The sequence below is a fragment of the Mesoplodon bidens genome (genome assembly GCF_964165515.1).
Source record: "Mesoplodon bidens genome assembly, chromosome: 2".
Lineage (NCBI taxonomy): Eukaryota > Metazoa > Chordata > Mammalia > Artiodactyla > Ziphiidae > Mesoplodon > Mesoplodon bidens.
In genome coordinates, this window is record NC_138177.1 from 36,150,599 (window position 1) to 36,168,338 (window position 17,740).

At 37.4% G+C, this 17,740-nt stretch overlaps 1 protein-coding gene across 9 annotated transcripts in view; it reads left to right on the plus strand.

Annotated features, from left to right (window-relative positions):
- Positions 1-17,740, plus strand: part of RASAL2 (RAS protein activator like 2) — a gene marked incomplete at its 5' end in the record, with an annotated part of 380,591 nt that overhangs the window by 182,609 nt on the left and 180,242 nt on the right. For all 9 annotated transcript variants that reach the window (XM_081221809.1, XM_081221811.1, XM_081221810.1 and 6 more), the window contains one exon: positions 8,690-8,817. In XM_081221809.1, the coding sequence (XP_081077935.1) occupies positions 8,690-8,817 (128 nt within the window). The remainder of the gene's footprint in view (positions 1-8,689; positions 8,818-17,740) is intronic.

The following is a 17,740-nucleotide window of genomic DNA, read 5'->3' on the forward strand; positions in this document are numbered from 1 at the left end:
AATGTGAAATGTATCCCTCGATATCTGAACTCTCACCATTTAAATATTTGCTACGATCTCTTGGAAATTTTTAACTTAAAATTGACTGTTCACATTGAAATATCATTGAAAGAAACTTGCATGTATGTTCCGGCCAAAAACATTAAGTTGCACATTAATCTGAGTGAGAGAATATGGAGTAGACTATTGTCCGTGAATCAATTGTTTTCACAACAGGATTGTGTTTCATGATAATGTTGTTTAAAGGTTTCATGCAATCTAAATTATCTTTATCTTTTTTAAATATCTTTTTTAAAAATAAGTTTACTTATTTATTTTTGGCTGCATTGGGTCTTTGTTGCTGCGCACAGGCTTTCTCTAGGTGCGGTGAGCAGGGGCTACTCTTCGTTGCGAAGTGCAGGCTTCTCATTGTGGTGGCTTCTCTTGTTGCGGAGCACAGGCTTTAGGCACGCAGGCTTCAGTAGTTGTGGCACACGGTCTTCAGTAGTTGTGGTTCGCGGGCTCTAGAGCGCAGGCTCAGTAGTTGTGGCGCATGCGTTTAGTTGCTCTGTGGCATGTGGGATCTTCCTGGACCAGGGCTCGAACCCGTGTCCCCTGCATTGGCAGGCGGATTCTTAACCACTGTGCCACCAGGGAAGCTCCAATTATCTTTTAAGTTAATGGAAAAGCCTGTGAAATGTAGGTGAGCCTAGGAGGATTAGAAAAACTCTTATGTTAGGAAATGATAAAGGCTGAAAGACAGAAGACAAAAAGTTAAAAGATATAAACTTGGCTGTGAACATGTTCCGATGTACTATACATATGATTTTTACCTATTTGTGAGAAAAAATAAAATTATGAAAGTGATGTTAGTTTTTGAAACCTCATAGTTAATTTTATTTTGTTGTGCTATTTGCATTCATTATGCATCTTTAACAGATAATTGTTTCTTTACATTATAGAACACGTTTGCAGTAAAAAAGGAAAATGTAACTTGTATCCAATACCGTATATATGCGCAAATGTATTCACTAACAAGTTTTTTAAATATTAAATGATTCTGTATGTTTAGTTTTAATTTAGAAATTTTTGGTGGATTGTATAGGGGGGCTTAAGAATACTTAATATTGGGGGAAATTAATTGGGAGTTTTAGATGGGCTTGAACTGAATTGTTCTTTTTCCACTTAAAATCAGAGTATAGTCTCCGTTATGTGAAAATTTGCCATCCAACGCATTTTCAGAAATGGACTAGATTTAGATAAGAGGGATGTGCGTTCTATTTGTGTTGATTGTATTGAAGAGAAAATGCGAAATGCTTCCTTTTACTGCTTTATAGTCTCATATTTTAGTTGTTTGTTTCCCCTTACTCATTTGAGGTCATTGGTTTTTTGATAACAAGAAAGGTTTTTCACCTCTCATGTAAGTCAGCTGAGTTGTGTCAGGACCTAGCTGACTGAATTGGCTTGGTGACTTAGCAGTGAGTGACTGATAGGATTCTTTAAAGAAGCCTGCACATATTATCTCCTTGATAGTTTTCACTGTAAGCTCAGTGATTTGTGGTTCAAACAGGTCACAATTCAGAAAAGATGCAAATTTAGGTCTGTGTTCTATTCCATTTGATACTGTGGAGAGAGGTAGAGCTATTAGAAAATTTTTTAATGCTGCCAAACTCTTGATAAGTTTTATTTTTTAATGCAGTCTGCCTTCTTCTACTCCCCTATAGTGAGCTAATGACACAGTATTGGCAGTATAGCCAATTGTGAAAACCCCAGAAACTGATCTCTCAATAGTGGTAAGCTATTTACTTTTCTTTTTCCTTTCTCCTCTAAGAATCACATTCTTTTAAAAGCTCTACTTCTTTCCCCACAGCAGCTGCCCCTAAAGGAAAGCGATGAGATTCAATTCAAAAAGAGGCAGGCATGGGGGGTATATTAATATAGGAAGAGGTACTAAATATAACAAGAAGATTGAGTATTACATAGTGTTTGAGATTAATTCTTAGTATAGTTTGTTTTTCTATCAGTAACAGGAACATGAAATACAAAAAGGATCTTGAGTTTTGATCATTTATACAACACCATGGTTATGTTTTAAGTGCCAGACTTATATTTTCTTACACTTTTCTTAAATTTGCACAGTGCTTGACTGTTTAAGAAAACTTGCATATAGACCCCCTTTTTTTTCCTTCTAAGGATGAGTATATAAATGGATTATTTTATTTTGAGTATTTTCTGTTTTTCTGTTTAGGTAAGAGTATGAACTGTAGATGTGAGTGGTCTATTAGGATTGAAGAGCAAGCTGTGATTGACTGCCATTTGTCATCTTAAAATGGCATCATTAATAACATTCTATTCAGTTACCCAAGCCATATAGTTGCTTTAGCTGTGCTTGGCCCAATGTGACAATTATGGGACTTATTTCTTCTAATGCATATCTAAAAAGTGAAGGAAAATGAAATGATCTGCTCTGCCTGCTGTTGCATGGCACAAGTGATCAGGTGCAGTGCAAACTGTGTACTAGTGATGTGGAAGGGAGAAGCAAGGTGGAACCATGATAGGAATTGCTTCCCAAACTAAAATGAGTTCTTCTGCAAAGAAAAGTGTTACCTTTATCAAGGAATAGTTGATAAAGAATGTTAAGTCAGTCATGCCTTTAAGGAACTTATTACGTTGTTATCAGTTAAGTGTGATGGAGCAGCGTTAGAATAACCCCTGTGCTTTGCCCCTGGTGCTGCTGAAACTGAGAGTGAGGCAGCAGAAGGGCTGTTTGCAAACCTTAGGCTAAAGGAAATAATTCACCAGAAAGAAGAGTCATACATTATCTCCTGCTTGTCTTCTCTTAAAAAGGGTGATGGTGAGCATAGGGGATTTCCTGACTAGCCACAAGTGATCCATTTTCTGGAGAAAAAAGACACAAACCTGTCTCTTAAGGGGAAAAAAACAACAGTATTTATTGACGATGATAAAATTTAAGATAAAAAACAAAGATCAGTATTTTGGAAAACTTGAATCTGCCACATGGAGCTTGACAGCTTCCCAGTACTTAAAGACTTTTCTGATGATCAAGACTTTCTGAAGATTAATGAATGTGATTTTTTGATATTATGTAATGAAAAGTGTCAATGTTTGGAAGATCTGCAAAACTAAGTGAACCATTTTTTCCTAAATGATCAATGCAGAATGCCCCAAAGTCATGCATTTGGGTAAAAAGATCCACTCAAAGGGCAAGGTAGACCAATGATTTTTAACTTAACAGAGTATGAAAAGTTTATTGAAGTGGTGTCAAATTCCACAATTTACTTACTTTTAAGGAGCAACTGCTTGCCAGTTTTTGGTATAGTATTAGAAAATGTAAGCCACAGTTACCTGAAAATGCTATTAAAATACTCTTCCCTGGGCTTCCCTGGGCTTCCCTGGGCTTCCCTGGTGGTACAGTGGTTGAGAATCTGCCTGCAAATGCAGGGGACACGGGTTCAAGCTCTGGTCTGGGGAGATCCCACATGCTGCAGAGCAACTAGGCCCGTGAGCCTCAACTACTGAGCCTGCGCGTCTGGAGCTTGTGCTCTGTAACAAGAGAGGCCACGACAGTGAGAGACCTGCGCACCGCGATGAAGAGTGGCCCCCACTCGCCGCAACTAGAGAAAGCCCACGCACAGAAACGAAGACCCAACACGGCCAAAAATAAATAAATTAAAAAAAAATACTCTTCCCTTTTCCAACTATATATCTGTGTGAGTCTAGATTTTCTACTGATACTTCAACCAAAACAACATAAAGCAAGAGATTAAAAGTTGAAACAGTTACAAGAACCCAGCTGTCTTCTATTCAGCCAGATTTTAAAGAGATTTGCAAAACTTCAGTGTCACTCCTCTCACTAATTATTTTGTTTTGTTTGGAAAATAGTTGCATTTCATCAAAAATGTGTTATTTATGTTAACATGCAGTAGGTTTGTTATTGTTGTTAAATGAGTAAATATTTTTTAAATTTCTCAGTTTTAATTTCTAATATGGTAAATATTGATAGATATAACCCACATAAACAAAATCTCTTTGAAAACAAAATCTCAATTTTAAACGTCTAAAGGGATCATGAGATCAAAAAATTTTGATAATTACTAGTCTACTGGTAATATCCAGTCTCAAAGAAGCACTCTCCAATGGGATTCATTGAGTAACTGCTGATTCTTTTTAATGTTTCTAAAATTATTCAATTTTTGTAATAAGGTCAGCATCCAATATCCTTAGTATCCTTATAGGAATGGGACAGCGCAAATATAAATTTTTTTTTCCAGTTTTGCTATTAAGATTCTTATTTTTATTTTATTTTATTTATTTATTTATTTATTTATTTTTGCTTTACGCGGGCCTCTCACTGCTGTGGCTTCTCTCGTTGTGGAGCCCAGGCTCCAGACGCGCAGGCTCAGCAGCCATGGCTCACGGGCCCAGCCGCTCCACGGCATGTGGGATCTTCCCGGACCGGGGCACGAACCCGTGTCCCCTGCATCGGCAGGCGGACTCTCAACCACTGGGCCACCAGGGAAGCCCAAGATTCTTATTTTTAATTCTAAGGTAGTTATCGTATTCTGTAGTGAATTTTAGATACTAAATGTAATTGGAAGTCAGAAATTAGAAGTGTGTCACCAGAGCAGGAGAGAAAGAGGGTGGGAGGGAGGAAAGGAGGGAGGGAGGGGAGGACTGGTAGAATTGGTAAAGTGAAATAAGGCAATAATCTGAGTTTGTCCTGTTAATATAGTCTCAGTAAACAGGCTTTACAAGTGTACTATTAAACCTTCATTTAGCCATGGAAATGAGGAGAAGATAGAATGAATAAATTAAATTTATAGGTTTAAAAAATTTATTTAAATTGTTACTTAAAGTGCCCTTCAAACCTTAATCCAGAAATGCTAAAAAGAACCAAAAAAAATCCTACTTATTCTGACTTCTTTCTTGTTTTCTTCCTTTTATGCATTCTTATAAAATGATCAAAATGTGGATAATAGAGAGTAGAAAAAAATGTGAAACTATAAAATTTATAATGTGGCTAATCAACCTCATAATTTAGACTGACAGAAAAATGTAAAATATAGAAGTATTGCTCCCTATTTCATTCTACCTTTAGCCCTGGAGAGGAGTAATTTGGGGTCCCCAATATGCTTTATGAGACATTGTCTTGTTTCACAATACCATGAAGAAACTAGGAACAAAGCTCCAGTTGGAGAAGGGGAGAGCATTAAGGGAGACTGTAAGAGAATTAACTCAGGATGACACAGGGAAGATAATTTAGGTTTTCTTAAATTCAGTGCTGATGCAGATTTATATTTTGTCAGGAAAACTGGGCTTCCTGCTGTAATACAGTTTCCTATATTATAATTTTATGGACAGAATCTGTCAATGTCTTCTTGCTCAGTGTGGATCATAAGATTACTATTCAGATTAAATTGCAGGGGGCAGTTTAGGTCACCCATGGCCAACTTACATAAGAAGGTTAGTCATTTGAATGAAAACTTGTCTAGGCCACAAAACCACCACATTTCTACATAAAGTAGGTGCATCCCTCTCTGTTGAAGTGGTCTTCGTATTTTACTCTAAAAATAGGCCTACATTGTGGTAAAAATCTAACCCATTTGTTTATCCAAATCATGTGAAGAAAATCAGCTTTGACATGGCTTTTAAGTTCAGGCAAGAATCTTTTATCTGTGTCAAAAATGATTGAGTCAGTTCTTTTAAAGCTTTTTGTGATAATTTTAGGAAAATTTGAAATATAAAGACAACTTTAAATTAATTTAAATGCTTGAAATAAAAGAGTTAAGGGGGATTCCCTGGTGGCGCAGTGGTTGGGAGTCTGCCTGACGATGCAGGGGACACAGGTTCGTGCCCCGGTCCGGGAAGATCCCACGTGCCGCGGAGTGGCTGGGCCCGTGAGCCATGGCCGCTGAGCCTGCACGTCTGGAGCCTGTGTCCACAATGGGAGAGGCCACAACAATGAGAGGCCCGTGTACCGCAAAAAAAAAAAAAAAAAAAAAAAAAAAGAGTTAAGGGTAGGGAAGAGAGAGTTGGCGTAGAATGGAGAAGCTATTGACGCAGCATGTACTGGTTGTTCGAGGTTCAGAGGAGATGGAAGCGGAAAAACAAGGGGAAAAAGGAAAAACAGTGAACTTCTAAGAATTAGTAACATGTCAAGCCAAGCCCTGGTAATGTTATTAGTTCTTGAATTTTGAGTTATTTTGGAGGGTAGTTGATAAGTTCCCCAAGCGAGCAGAGCAACAAGTTTAGATAGACTTTTAGAGAGCAAAGAAGTTAAGCCAGAAGCAGTACTGAAGAGAATATTGGGCACATAAGGGGATGCAAGAAGAGAGACATATACCTAATGCCCTAAGTACTAACTTCTTTACTTTCTACAGATCTCCAGCTATAGGTATGCATATTTGAATAATTATAGCATAAAAAATCTAGGAAATCATTTGAATTTCCTTGAAGTCAGTCAATACCAGGAATACCTATCATCCTGTGATAAAAAGACTAAAAGTCCTTAGAAAGTAATAGTAATGAAGAGTCTCACCTAATAGGTAAAATGTGCTTATTAATTATTTACAACTCTCCTGCACTCATGGGTGTTTGTTTTCTAATTTCTTCAGTTTGAGGTGCTCCTCTAGTGTAATAATTAAATAATAATAAGTAATGTATTTTACTGTTTCCTGCAGTATATCCTGAGAGGAATTAGTCCTTCATGGCTAAAGAACTTTTAGTATATACTGAACTGTCATAAAAGCCTTACTCAATGGATCTAATGTGTACTTATGATTAAAATATGTTCCAAGTTTTTCAACAGCCCAAATGAACAAACAGTTCATATTAAAGAGTTTTTAAGTGATTTTTTTGGATCTGACCCCTAAAGCAAAGGTAAAAAAAGCAAAAATAAACAAGTAAGACTATATCAAACTAAAAACTTCTGTACAGCAAAGGAAACCATCAACAAGATGAAATGGCAGCCTTCTGAACTGGAGAAAATATTTGCAAATCATATATCTGATAAGGAGTTAATATCCAAAATATATGAAGAACTCATACAACTCAGCAAAACAAACAAACACCCAAAACAGTCTGACTAAAAAATGGGCAGAGGATCTGAATAGACATTTTTCCAAAGAAAACATATAGATGGACAACAAGTATATAATAAGGTGTTGAACTTCCCTAATCATCAGGGAAATGCAAATCAAAACCACAATGAGATATCACTCACACCTGTTAGAATGGCTATTATCAAAAAGACAAGAAATAACAAGTGTTGGCAAGGATGTAGAGAAAACGGAAGCCTCGTGCACTGTTGGTGGGAATGTAAATTGGTGCAACCACTATGGAAAACAATATAGAGGTTCCTCAAAAAATTAAAATGGAACTACCATTCAATCCAACAATTTCATTTCTGGGTGTTTATCCAAAGAACATGAAAACACTAATTGGAAAAGATACATACAGTAGCCAAGATATGGAAACAACCTAAGTGTCCATTGGTGGATAAATAGAATACTACTCAGCCGTTGAAAGAGATGAAATCTTGTCATTTACGACAACATGGATGGACCTTGAGGGTATTATGCTAAATGAAATAAATCAGACAGGGGAAAACTAATACTGTATGACCTCACTTATATGTGGAATCTAAAAACCAAAACAAACAAACAAAACAAAACTCAGAGATTCAGAGAACAGAATGGTGATTTCCAAGAGGAAAGGGGTGGGTGGGTGAGGGGGTGAAAGGTTTCAAGAGGTACAAATTTCCACTTATAAGTCATGGGGATGTCAACTGTAGCATGGTGATTATAATATTGTAGTGCATATTTGAAAGTTACCAAGAGAATAAATCTTAGAAAGTTCTCATCAGAAGAAAAAAAAATTTTTTTGTAACTTTTTATGGTGACAGATGGTAATTAGACTTATTGGGGTCATTATTTTGCAGTGTATACAAATACTAAATCATTAAGTTGTACACTTGAAACTAGTATAATGTTACACATCAATTATACCTTAATAAAAGAAAAAAAACTAAAGTAACAGGAAATGAGATGTTTAGAAGAGTTGAAACATTTAACTATGATATTGTGTGCCTCCACCTTTAAGAGATAATGGTAATATGTTTAGATCTTTCCTCGAGGAAATTGCCTTCTATGTTTTTAAGATCTTACTGGCCTCTAGTGGTAATATGATGCTGTAGTTTAACCATTTCTAAGTCTTACAACTGACTAGAAATAAAGTTATTTTGAAGACATAGGCTGCCAATAACTCACTCCTTCAGTACTGGATCAACAGCACTCTTGAGTGTACATGCAATATCATCTTCTTCCTAAAGACTGTCTATCTTTTGTTCTTGTCTCTGAGTCACGCCCACCTCTTTCTTTTGAATGATACTAGTTTTGCTCTGAAGTGACCTCCCATTATTTTAGTGCATGCACAGTGGTGATTACTGTGTCAAGTTTGTACTAACAATTCTTCCTAGTGTCTCAGCCCTCTTTTCTACAGACTATGGGGCAAAATTTTCCCTCTGTATATAACTTTTTATTTTCTTCAGAGGAATTTAAGTTTTCAGTTTACCATTTAGATTTATGTTTAGACCTCCTTACTTTGATTTTGAAGAATCTTACATTTGAACTACGAGTTTACCAAACACGACAATGATTTGTCACTTTTGTTTTTTGTGTTTGTCACACAGATGTGAAAGGGCCACCTACCCATCGTCTGTCTTGTGGCCAGTCACCCTACACTGACACAACAACATGGGAGCGGAAGTACTGCATCCTCACAGACAGCCAGCTGGTGTTGCTCAACAAGGAAAAGGAGGTGAGGTGGATATTATGAGAAAAGCTACTTCCCTTTTCTGACCAAATTCCTGAAATAATCTAGTTTTTATTTGCATCTTGATGAGTTGCATTTATGAAAATGGAGACTTTATGAGGGATACACTCTAAGTGGGTCTCGGGCTGCTGATGTCATCATGATGATATGTGACTGCCGCAAAGGTGTGACGTCAACAAGACAGGGCTGGATTTTCATTAAGGAATAGTAAAAGAGATATTGAGTTGAGTAATTTGGAATGAGAATGGGTTGGATTGTGTAGACCTGGCCCTGCAAGTGGTCCGGAGAGGCTATGGGAAATTATATCAGTCTAGCTCTTTGCAAGTAACAAATAGCACAGTCAGCAGATAAATTGAAAGAGGTTTAACGAAGGGACTATACAGAGGCATGGGCAGCATAGGGGACTCATCAGAGGGGGTAAAGTACCCATGAACTGGCAACAGCAGAAAGCAGTTGTCACCCTAGACCTTCAGGGCAAGGGAAGGGAGCAATGTTTCTGGAACCCAGAGAACTGTAGTTGCATGAAAAGGCTGCATAACAGTTGCTATGGCTATACACGAAAGAACACAGCCTCTACCAAAACAAAAATGGCCAGCAGGGAGGAAGCAAGGGACAACCGACACACCAGGTCTCTTTCCTGCTTTCTGATTTCTTGCCAGTGTTACCTACTGGCCAAACCTAACTTGAAGCCAAAGGAAAAGATTGCTTTTGATGTGTTCTGTAGAGATTTGTTTCCTGAAGCACAGCAAGGGAGAGAAGGTCAGAGAGTAGATCTGGAGAGGCAGACAGAATGTAATTAGTACAGACATCTAGTTCTAGGTAAACTTTCTGTCCCTCTAAGTGAAAAAACCCTTGAACTTATCATATACTATTACTACTTTACTCCTCAAACTATTATAGTGTACAAATCCTTCCACATCCAAATAATTCATTTGCTTATTGGTGATGTATTGGATAGTTGACTTGGTAAGGCCAAAAAACCATCCTACTCCCGAGCTCCACAACATAAAAAAATTAGTATGATCTTGACAAGAAGAGGGATAATGGGAGGGAAGGAGAAGCAGAGATCTCATTCAATGAAGGAGAAGGATTAATTGCCAAAAATATATATAAATAACTAGAAAGCAGTAGGTAGAATATCAATTTCATAAGCCATCCCTCTGGAAAAGTTAGTTCAGAGGAAGCAGTGCGCAAAAAACACATTTCTTAATTCTAGTCTGTGGATCTCTACCTCCCTTTTCTCTTTTCTCTCTCCTCCCCCTCTGTCCCTTTTCTTTTGCATCTCTTCTCTTACTCAGCATTCTTTAACATCGTAAAGGCAAGTTCATAGCAATAAAGCAATTTCAGTTTCTTCTTTTATTTTCATAGGCAATTCTTACTTGCAAGGGCCTGGCTAATGTGCCCTCTATGAACTTCATTATTCTTTTTCTCCAACCATTGAAAAATGTCCCTTACTTTTATTACCATCTCCCTACCCATGACCCTTTTCCAGTATTGTAATATAATTAAACTTAATTTTATTAAAATAATTCAATAAAGGTGAGCCCTTTCTGGAACAGTATAGTACATGTTGCTTTGTTTCTATTAAGTAGATACATAATACAAATTGGTAGAGTGAATATTAGTGTAGAATATTTCTAATTATCCAATTTGAATAGACAGATAATTTAACATGCACATTTAAACCAGTTGACTCTGTCAGCAGTCTTTTATCAGAGCTGTTAATAAGGAGTGATATGAACATATCATCTGCCATCTTTTTGCCCTTACCTACATTTTATTCAATTAGTAATGTAAGAAATTAAATAGCCTAAAGATAGATAGCATAAGGTCAAGAGCATTCCTTATCTAGAACCAAGATATAATACACGGATTAAATATTACTGATCAATTGAGTAATCCAGGCTTAGGCTCCCTTTAGTCCCATAAAATAACTGTCCATGATGAATGATTTCTAAAACAATTTCTTATGTACTTTATCGCTTTTTATGCCAGCCATCAAGAGTAGCCCTAGACATCTGGGTAACCCCTCATTTTCTCATCTACATATTGCTCTGTAAATCCTCTTTTCTGTCCCTGCCTTCCACTCATCCTTTCCCACCTCTTGAAACCCTTTGTCTATGCCCTCTGCAACTCACAGTCCATCATCAACCAAATCAGCTGTTTCTTTCACCCCTTTTCTGAAGCAGTTCCTTAACTTCTTGGTCTCATGAGAACCTGTAGCTTTCCTGAGGACACTGTCATCTGTGAAGTCCTGTCAAGTGATGGCTGTTTTTTTCCCACAGCCTTCATACCATGCTGCCTGTAGTAGGCATCCTTCTCCTTTCATGGCTGCTTCCTGTCTATTCTCCCTCATTTTCCCTATAAAGCCCAGACTCTTGAGTCCCATGTTGTAGTCATCTTCCAGCCCCACCCCTGGCCCCCGTCATTTCTTGTTGATTTTAGCTTCTGGTTCATTATCATTATTTCCAGCACTACTCCAGCCTTAACTTGTGAGGATTCCCATATCTGCAGAGATGATTCTTTCAACACACTGGCTGTAAGTTCCTTGAACTCCTCTCCTCCAAGAATCTTTTCCTCTACCCTGCCTCATTGCTACAACTTCTCAATATTCTCAATTGTGTGCATCTTACTGTCTGACCTCCTATCTTTCTAGCTCATCCCTTTTTCCAACAATTTTTCAATCCTTTGGGACCTATGGGCCATTGATCCTGTCACCTTTTCTGCCCCTCATACACCTCTGATATCCTCTCTTCCCTCTTCTCCCAGCTTGAATTCCATGGTCAGTCATTTTCATATTTGCATACTATTTCCTTGCCCTTTTTTTGCATCATCATACTCACTTGGCAATGTGATAGGTCATTTAAATCCTGCTCCTCATCTATCCTGCCCTGCTTCCATGCAGCATAATGTGTCTGGAGAAAATCATTCCACCCTGCTGACAGTCTTTAAACTAATGGCTGCAAATCTCATGTGAGCCTCTAATGCTGCTTGGCAATCACAAAACATTTCCTAGTCCAATTACTTTCCAACTCTACTGGACTAGTACTTCTCAGTTCATGCGTGGTAAAGGACCAAGTTTTTCCCTACCTCATCATGAACAATAAAATACAATAATGTGAATTGTGAAGAAAAATCAAGTTTTAAAAAGACAAAAGTCTAAGTCCAAATTTTTTATTAGATTGAACAAAAATGAAATTACAGTTCAATAATAATCATAACATAGGGAAAGAAGGAATAGAATTACAAAAATTGTACATGTTCATAGAGAGTGTGCTGTACAATGAGATGAATCCACTGATCACACCAGGCACAATTCTCAATTTCTGTGTTGCTAACTTGTTTATTGTGGACCATTAACAGTTTGCAGAACAGCACAGGACCTTGCACCACACTTGGAGTAGCACAATCCAGGATGATTTCTAAGATGATTTTTTTCATGCTTCCTCTTCTATTATAATTCCTTGTCTATTACCCTCACTTATAGCTGATTACTTTGCTGCTTATTTCACTGAGAAAATTCAGCCAGTCAAAAGAGAACTCTTTTACCATGTCTACCCATCCACCAACAACTATTTCCTTTTACTCTGATTTCCCTCTTTTCACTGTGGTTGGATTGCCTACAATCCAACTGTCAGCCCCTCCCCTTGTGCCCATTCTTGCCTATTCAAGGATGTATCAATAGCAGTTCTCCCTTACCTCTTTTACATCTTCAACTCTCTGCTCTCTGCTAGATCGTTCCCATCAGCATGCTATTATTTCTCCCATCTTAAAAGAAAAAATGAGCCTGCCTTAATCTCACTTTTACTGCTAGTTACCACCCCTTTCTTTGCTTCCCTTACCAGCAAAAATTCTGGAGACTTCTAAACTCACTGTCTCTAATTCTTCTCCTCTCATTCTCTCTTAAACCTACTTCATTCATACTCTGACCTATACCACCTTGTGAAAATTGCTCTTGTTAAGCTCACGCACTGGTGACCTCCACATTGCTAAATTCAGTGGTCAGTTCTCACTTCTTGTCTTACTTAATCTGTTAGTGGCATTTAATGCAGTTGATCACTCACTCCTTCTCCTAGAACCACTTTCTTCACTTGGCTTCCATGACACTGTGCTGTCTTAGTTTTCTTCCTGTCTTTCTGGTAGTTTCTTCTGAGTCATCTTTGCAGATTTCTCTTCTACTCTCCAAATCTCAACAGGGGAGTGCTACAGAGTTCAGTCCGTGGACCTCACTTCTTTAGGAATCTTATCCAATCTTATGACTTCAAATACTCTCTAAAGCTGATGACCTTAATTTTTTATCTCAAGCCTACACAATCTCTATTCTCTAGACTCATATATCCATCTGTCCATTATACACCTCTACTTGGATATGGCTTCATCACTGTTTTAAGCACATCAGGCATGTTCCTGCCTCAAGACCTTAGCCTTGGCTTTTCCCTCAGATATTTGCATGACTCACTTTCTCACCTCCTTCAACTCTTTGGTTGCATATCACCTGCTCAATAAGCCCTACTCTGACAACTTATTCAAAATTGCAACCCCTCTCTGTATCTCCATTCAGAACTTCCGATCTAATTACCTGGCTGTATTTTTTTTTCCCCTATAGCATTTACCACCTTCTAAAATGCTATATAATTTATTTATTATGTTTATTGTCTCTTTTCTCTTATATAAGCTTTTAGGGCAGGGATATTGTCTGTTTTTTTCAGTGCTATATCCCTCAGTGCTTAGAACAGTTCCTGACACATAAGTAAATTCTAACAAATATTTGTTGAATAAATTTTGAAAAAGCCAAATTGTAAACTTTGATTCCTGAATATCCATTTTTTAAATTTAAGTTTGAGAGGAGACGAACCTTCTATCTTTTCTTTTTTATGTGATAAGTCTTCCCACAACAAGAGGTGTAATTACATATTTTTTCTAAGACTGGATAATAAAAGAGGGGAAAAATAATCCATAAGATGCTTTTCCGTTGTTGAATATGAAATTCCATCTTTATTTATTGAGCTTCTGTTATGTGTAAAGTATTGTGGTTGCAGAGATGCAGTTTGTTGGGAACACATTGAGGTAAATTAAAAGTTAAACTGTTTGGAACTAGATACAGAGGTGGTGGTTGCACAACATCATGAATGTACTAAATGTCACTGAATTATTCACTTCACAGTGGTTAATTTTATGTTACATGAATTTCACCTCAATACAATTTTTAAAAAAAGATTATTACATTACCACAAGGGAAAGATTAACTAAGATATTGCCTGGGGTGGGTTATTGTTTAAAGTAGAGAATGCCAAAAAAGTATCTACAGATAAATTTGTGATTGAGCCATGTCTTTAGGGACAAATAGAAGCTCACCTGGAGGAAAAGAAGGGAAGGATATTCCATGTATATATAAAGATACAAAGTCAAGGAACATCTTATATCTCTTTGGCAAACTGCAAAATGTTCAGAATTCTTGGAATATAATTTGCAAGAGGAAAAATGATAGCTGGCAAGAGCTGAATAATAAAGTGCCTTGAAGGCCATGCTAAGGAATTTGGACTTTATTCTAGAAATTATTTGAACCATGGAAAGGTATGTAACAGGGCAATGACATCATCACATTTGCTTCTTAGAAAAGTAACTCTGTTGATCACGTGGAAAATTGAGTGAAAGGGATCAGAAGGAAACAGATGAGTTATGTTATTGCAATAGACCAGGTAAGGGATGACAAGTTTACGCAGCGTTTAATGCCCTGAGACAGGTAGGTTCTACCACTATAAGTTGGAGAAACTGGATTAAATCTCTAGGATAAGAAAATGTTAAGGCATTGTTATACCTGCTACTTGAATTTTATTTAATATTCTGTTAATTTCATGATAGGAGAAGTTTAGAAATACTTTTTTGTGTGTGTGTGGAAGGACCAGAATATGCTGTCACTCTTTTTACCTTCCACCCACACTATCTTGAAGAATATAACTCTTATCTTTGGAGTTTTGCGTTGAACAGTGTAGAATTCCTTGAAACAAGGAGTTTAAGGAACTTCCTGCTAAAATTATCTTAAAAAGCTGTCTTAAACCTTAATCAGCTAATCACAGGGGTGTTTATTGCTGTATTAATAAGATCAATTAAGAGGGTTCTGTAAGGGTTTAAACTGAATCCTTAGCCAGGCACTGTTGGAATGTGGGAGGATTATATTAGTCTAGTATCACTCATGTATTCACTGTGTGGGATCTTTTAATGGTTTCTCTTAACTCTGCATGTTTCCTGTCAGAAATGGGAAAAAGTTTGCTTGGGCAATGTACATGGGAAGAGTGTTAAGTATATTAGTTACCAAAATGGGAATGTAACAGAAGAGTAGATCTGGGCAGAATGCTGAAAGAGGTGCCAGGAGTATCACCTTGAGAAATGATTCACTGATTCAGTAAATTGCTTCATGCAAATTGTGCCAAATAGACATTGCTTATGTGTTATGAATTTACTTCCCTGTCCGGATGCCAGGATAGGCCCCAGCTGGCTTGGCACCAACCCGTTCAAAGAGGACGTAGGAGGCCATTTGAATTCCATTTTGCTTGCAAGAGATAAGGCCAAGTAAACTAGAGATTAAGGAGTTGAGGGAAATGGTAGAGAAGATAATCATGAACTCTCCAGGGTGCAGCCAGTATAAAAATACAAAAGAAAGCTGAATTTGTGAGTTCCTTTCTTTTGGTAATAACAAGGCATTAAAATGGTAAATGTGGCTCCTTTTTTCTTCAGTCAGACTCTACTTTCTGTATTTGGAATTTTAAAAGCTTGATGCTAGTGTAAAGGCAGCAAGGTAGTAATAATGCAATTTCAAAATATTTTAAAATATTTTTCATGATTTTGGAAAACAGTATTTACACTCAGATATATTGATGAAAATAGCAGTTAGGCTTTGTGCAAACAGCTAAAATCAAGTGTTATTTATCCTGGGGTTAACTACCCATGGCATATTTCATTCAGAACTGCTTTCAAGTTATTCAGCAGATCCATAATGTGCCCCTGTACGTGAATTCACTGTTAGGAGTTACAAAGAATAAGACACAATTCTTTCCCCTCTCCCCAGTACCAAATTTAGTTGTGGGAACAGGAAAAATGATTTTAAAATGGCATTTAATAAATAGCACAAGTGAACTGGATAGAATAAAAGAAAGAAATCCATTTATTCTAAAGCACTGTAGTCTCTGTCATTAAGATGCTATTGACAATGGGCAATTACCAAAGGAAGCTTAAGAAAGAAAGGGGATCAAAGTTATGTGTTATGAATATTAATCTGTAAGATATATTGGAAGAGGGAAAGGTAGGAAGGAGACAGACCAATTACAAGACTACTGTTCCTCTGATCTAAAAACTTGAATTGTTTCCCAGTGCTTCCTGAATTATTCATGGCCTGATATTAAAGCCTTCCCATGCAGTTATAATATATTTTGGTGTTCTCCCACTTCTCCTCCTTAAGAGGCTCTAGCTAAATTGGCCTACTCCTGGTTCCAAATACAGTAAAAAAAGAGTATGCGTACCAACTTCTTGGCTGATGTTATGTTATTTCCTTTGCCTAAAGTGGCCCCCATCTCTACCCATCAAATATTCATTTATTCATTTGTGAGTTGGAGCTATTTTAAGGTTTGGAGATTGACTGGTAAGTTAAGCTGTTAACTTATGTGGAATTAGTTGCACAAATGAATAATTATGATTCCATGTATAAGTATACTGCCAGAGAAAGATCTGTTATTGGAGGAACCTCAGGGAGTGTACCTTAACCTCCCTTAGGGAAATGATAGAAAGGAAGGTTCCTGGAAGAAGCAATGCCTGTCCTAAGCCATAGGATGGTTAGGAGTTTACCTTGCAGGTATAGAATAGAAAAGAAAGTGAGGGAAAATATTTCAGGCTGAGAGAACAAACTAAGCAAAGGCACTGAACTACAACATAAGGAATATTTTAGGGAAATGCAAGCAATTTGGTGTTCCTACTATGTAAAATCTAAAGCTGGTTACTTATACAGTGGCCAGATTGTGGAAAACCTGGTATACTATATCAGGGAAATTGCACTTGCTCTGTAAGACATTAGTTTCAAAACACTCTTTTAGCAGAACAATGCCTTTTGTAGAAAAGCTTATGTAGAAGCCCTGTACAACAGATAAACTCTGAATTATGCTCTGGTTGAAGCAGAGGGATATGTCCCTTGTCACATGCACACACAAACATACCATCACTTCTTTGAAAAACACTGCAAAGGAGAGCAACTGAAGGCCTTTAAGTCTCAGAATGACTGGTAAGTTAAGCTGTTAACTTATGTGGAATTAGTTGCACAAATGAATAATTATGATTAATTATGATTCCATGTATAAGTATAGTGCGAGAGAAAGGTCTGTTATTGGAGGAATCTCACGGAGGTGTACCTTAAATGATTATAATTGCATTTTAGAAATATTCTGGTAACTATGTAAAGGATAGATTTAAGGGGCAGAATATCACCAATGAAGAGACTGTATTAGTAGTTTGGATAAGAGAGAATAAGAGGCTTTTGACACCAGCTGTGATGGAGTAACTGGTACAAGACTAGCCCTCCCATTGCAAACAAAATAAGACTGGACCAAAAAAATATATATACCAGCCAGAGATTGGTTCAAGATGGTGGAGTAGAAGGACACGCACTCACTCCCTCTGGCAAGAGCACCGGAATCACAACTTAACTGCTGAACAATCATCGACAGGAAGACACTGGAACTCACTAAAAAAGATACCCCACATCCAAAGACAAAGGAGAAGCCACAGTGAGATGGTAGCAGGGGTGCAATCACAATAAAATCAAATCCCATAACTGCTGGATGGGTGACTCACAAACTGGAGAACACTTGTACCACAGAAGTCCCCCCACTGGAGTGAAGGTTCTGAGCCCCACGTCAGGCTT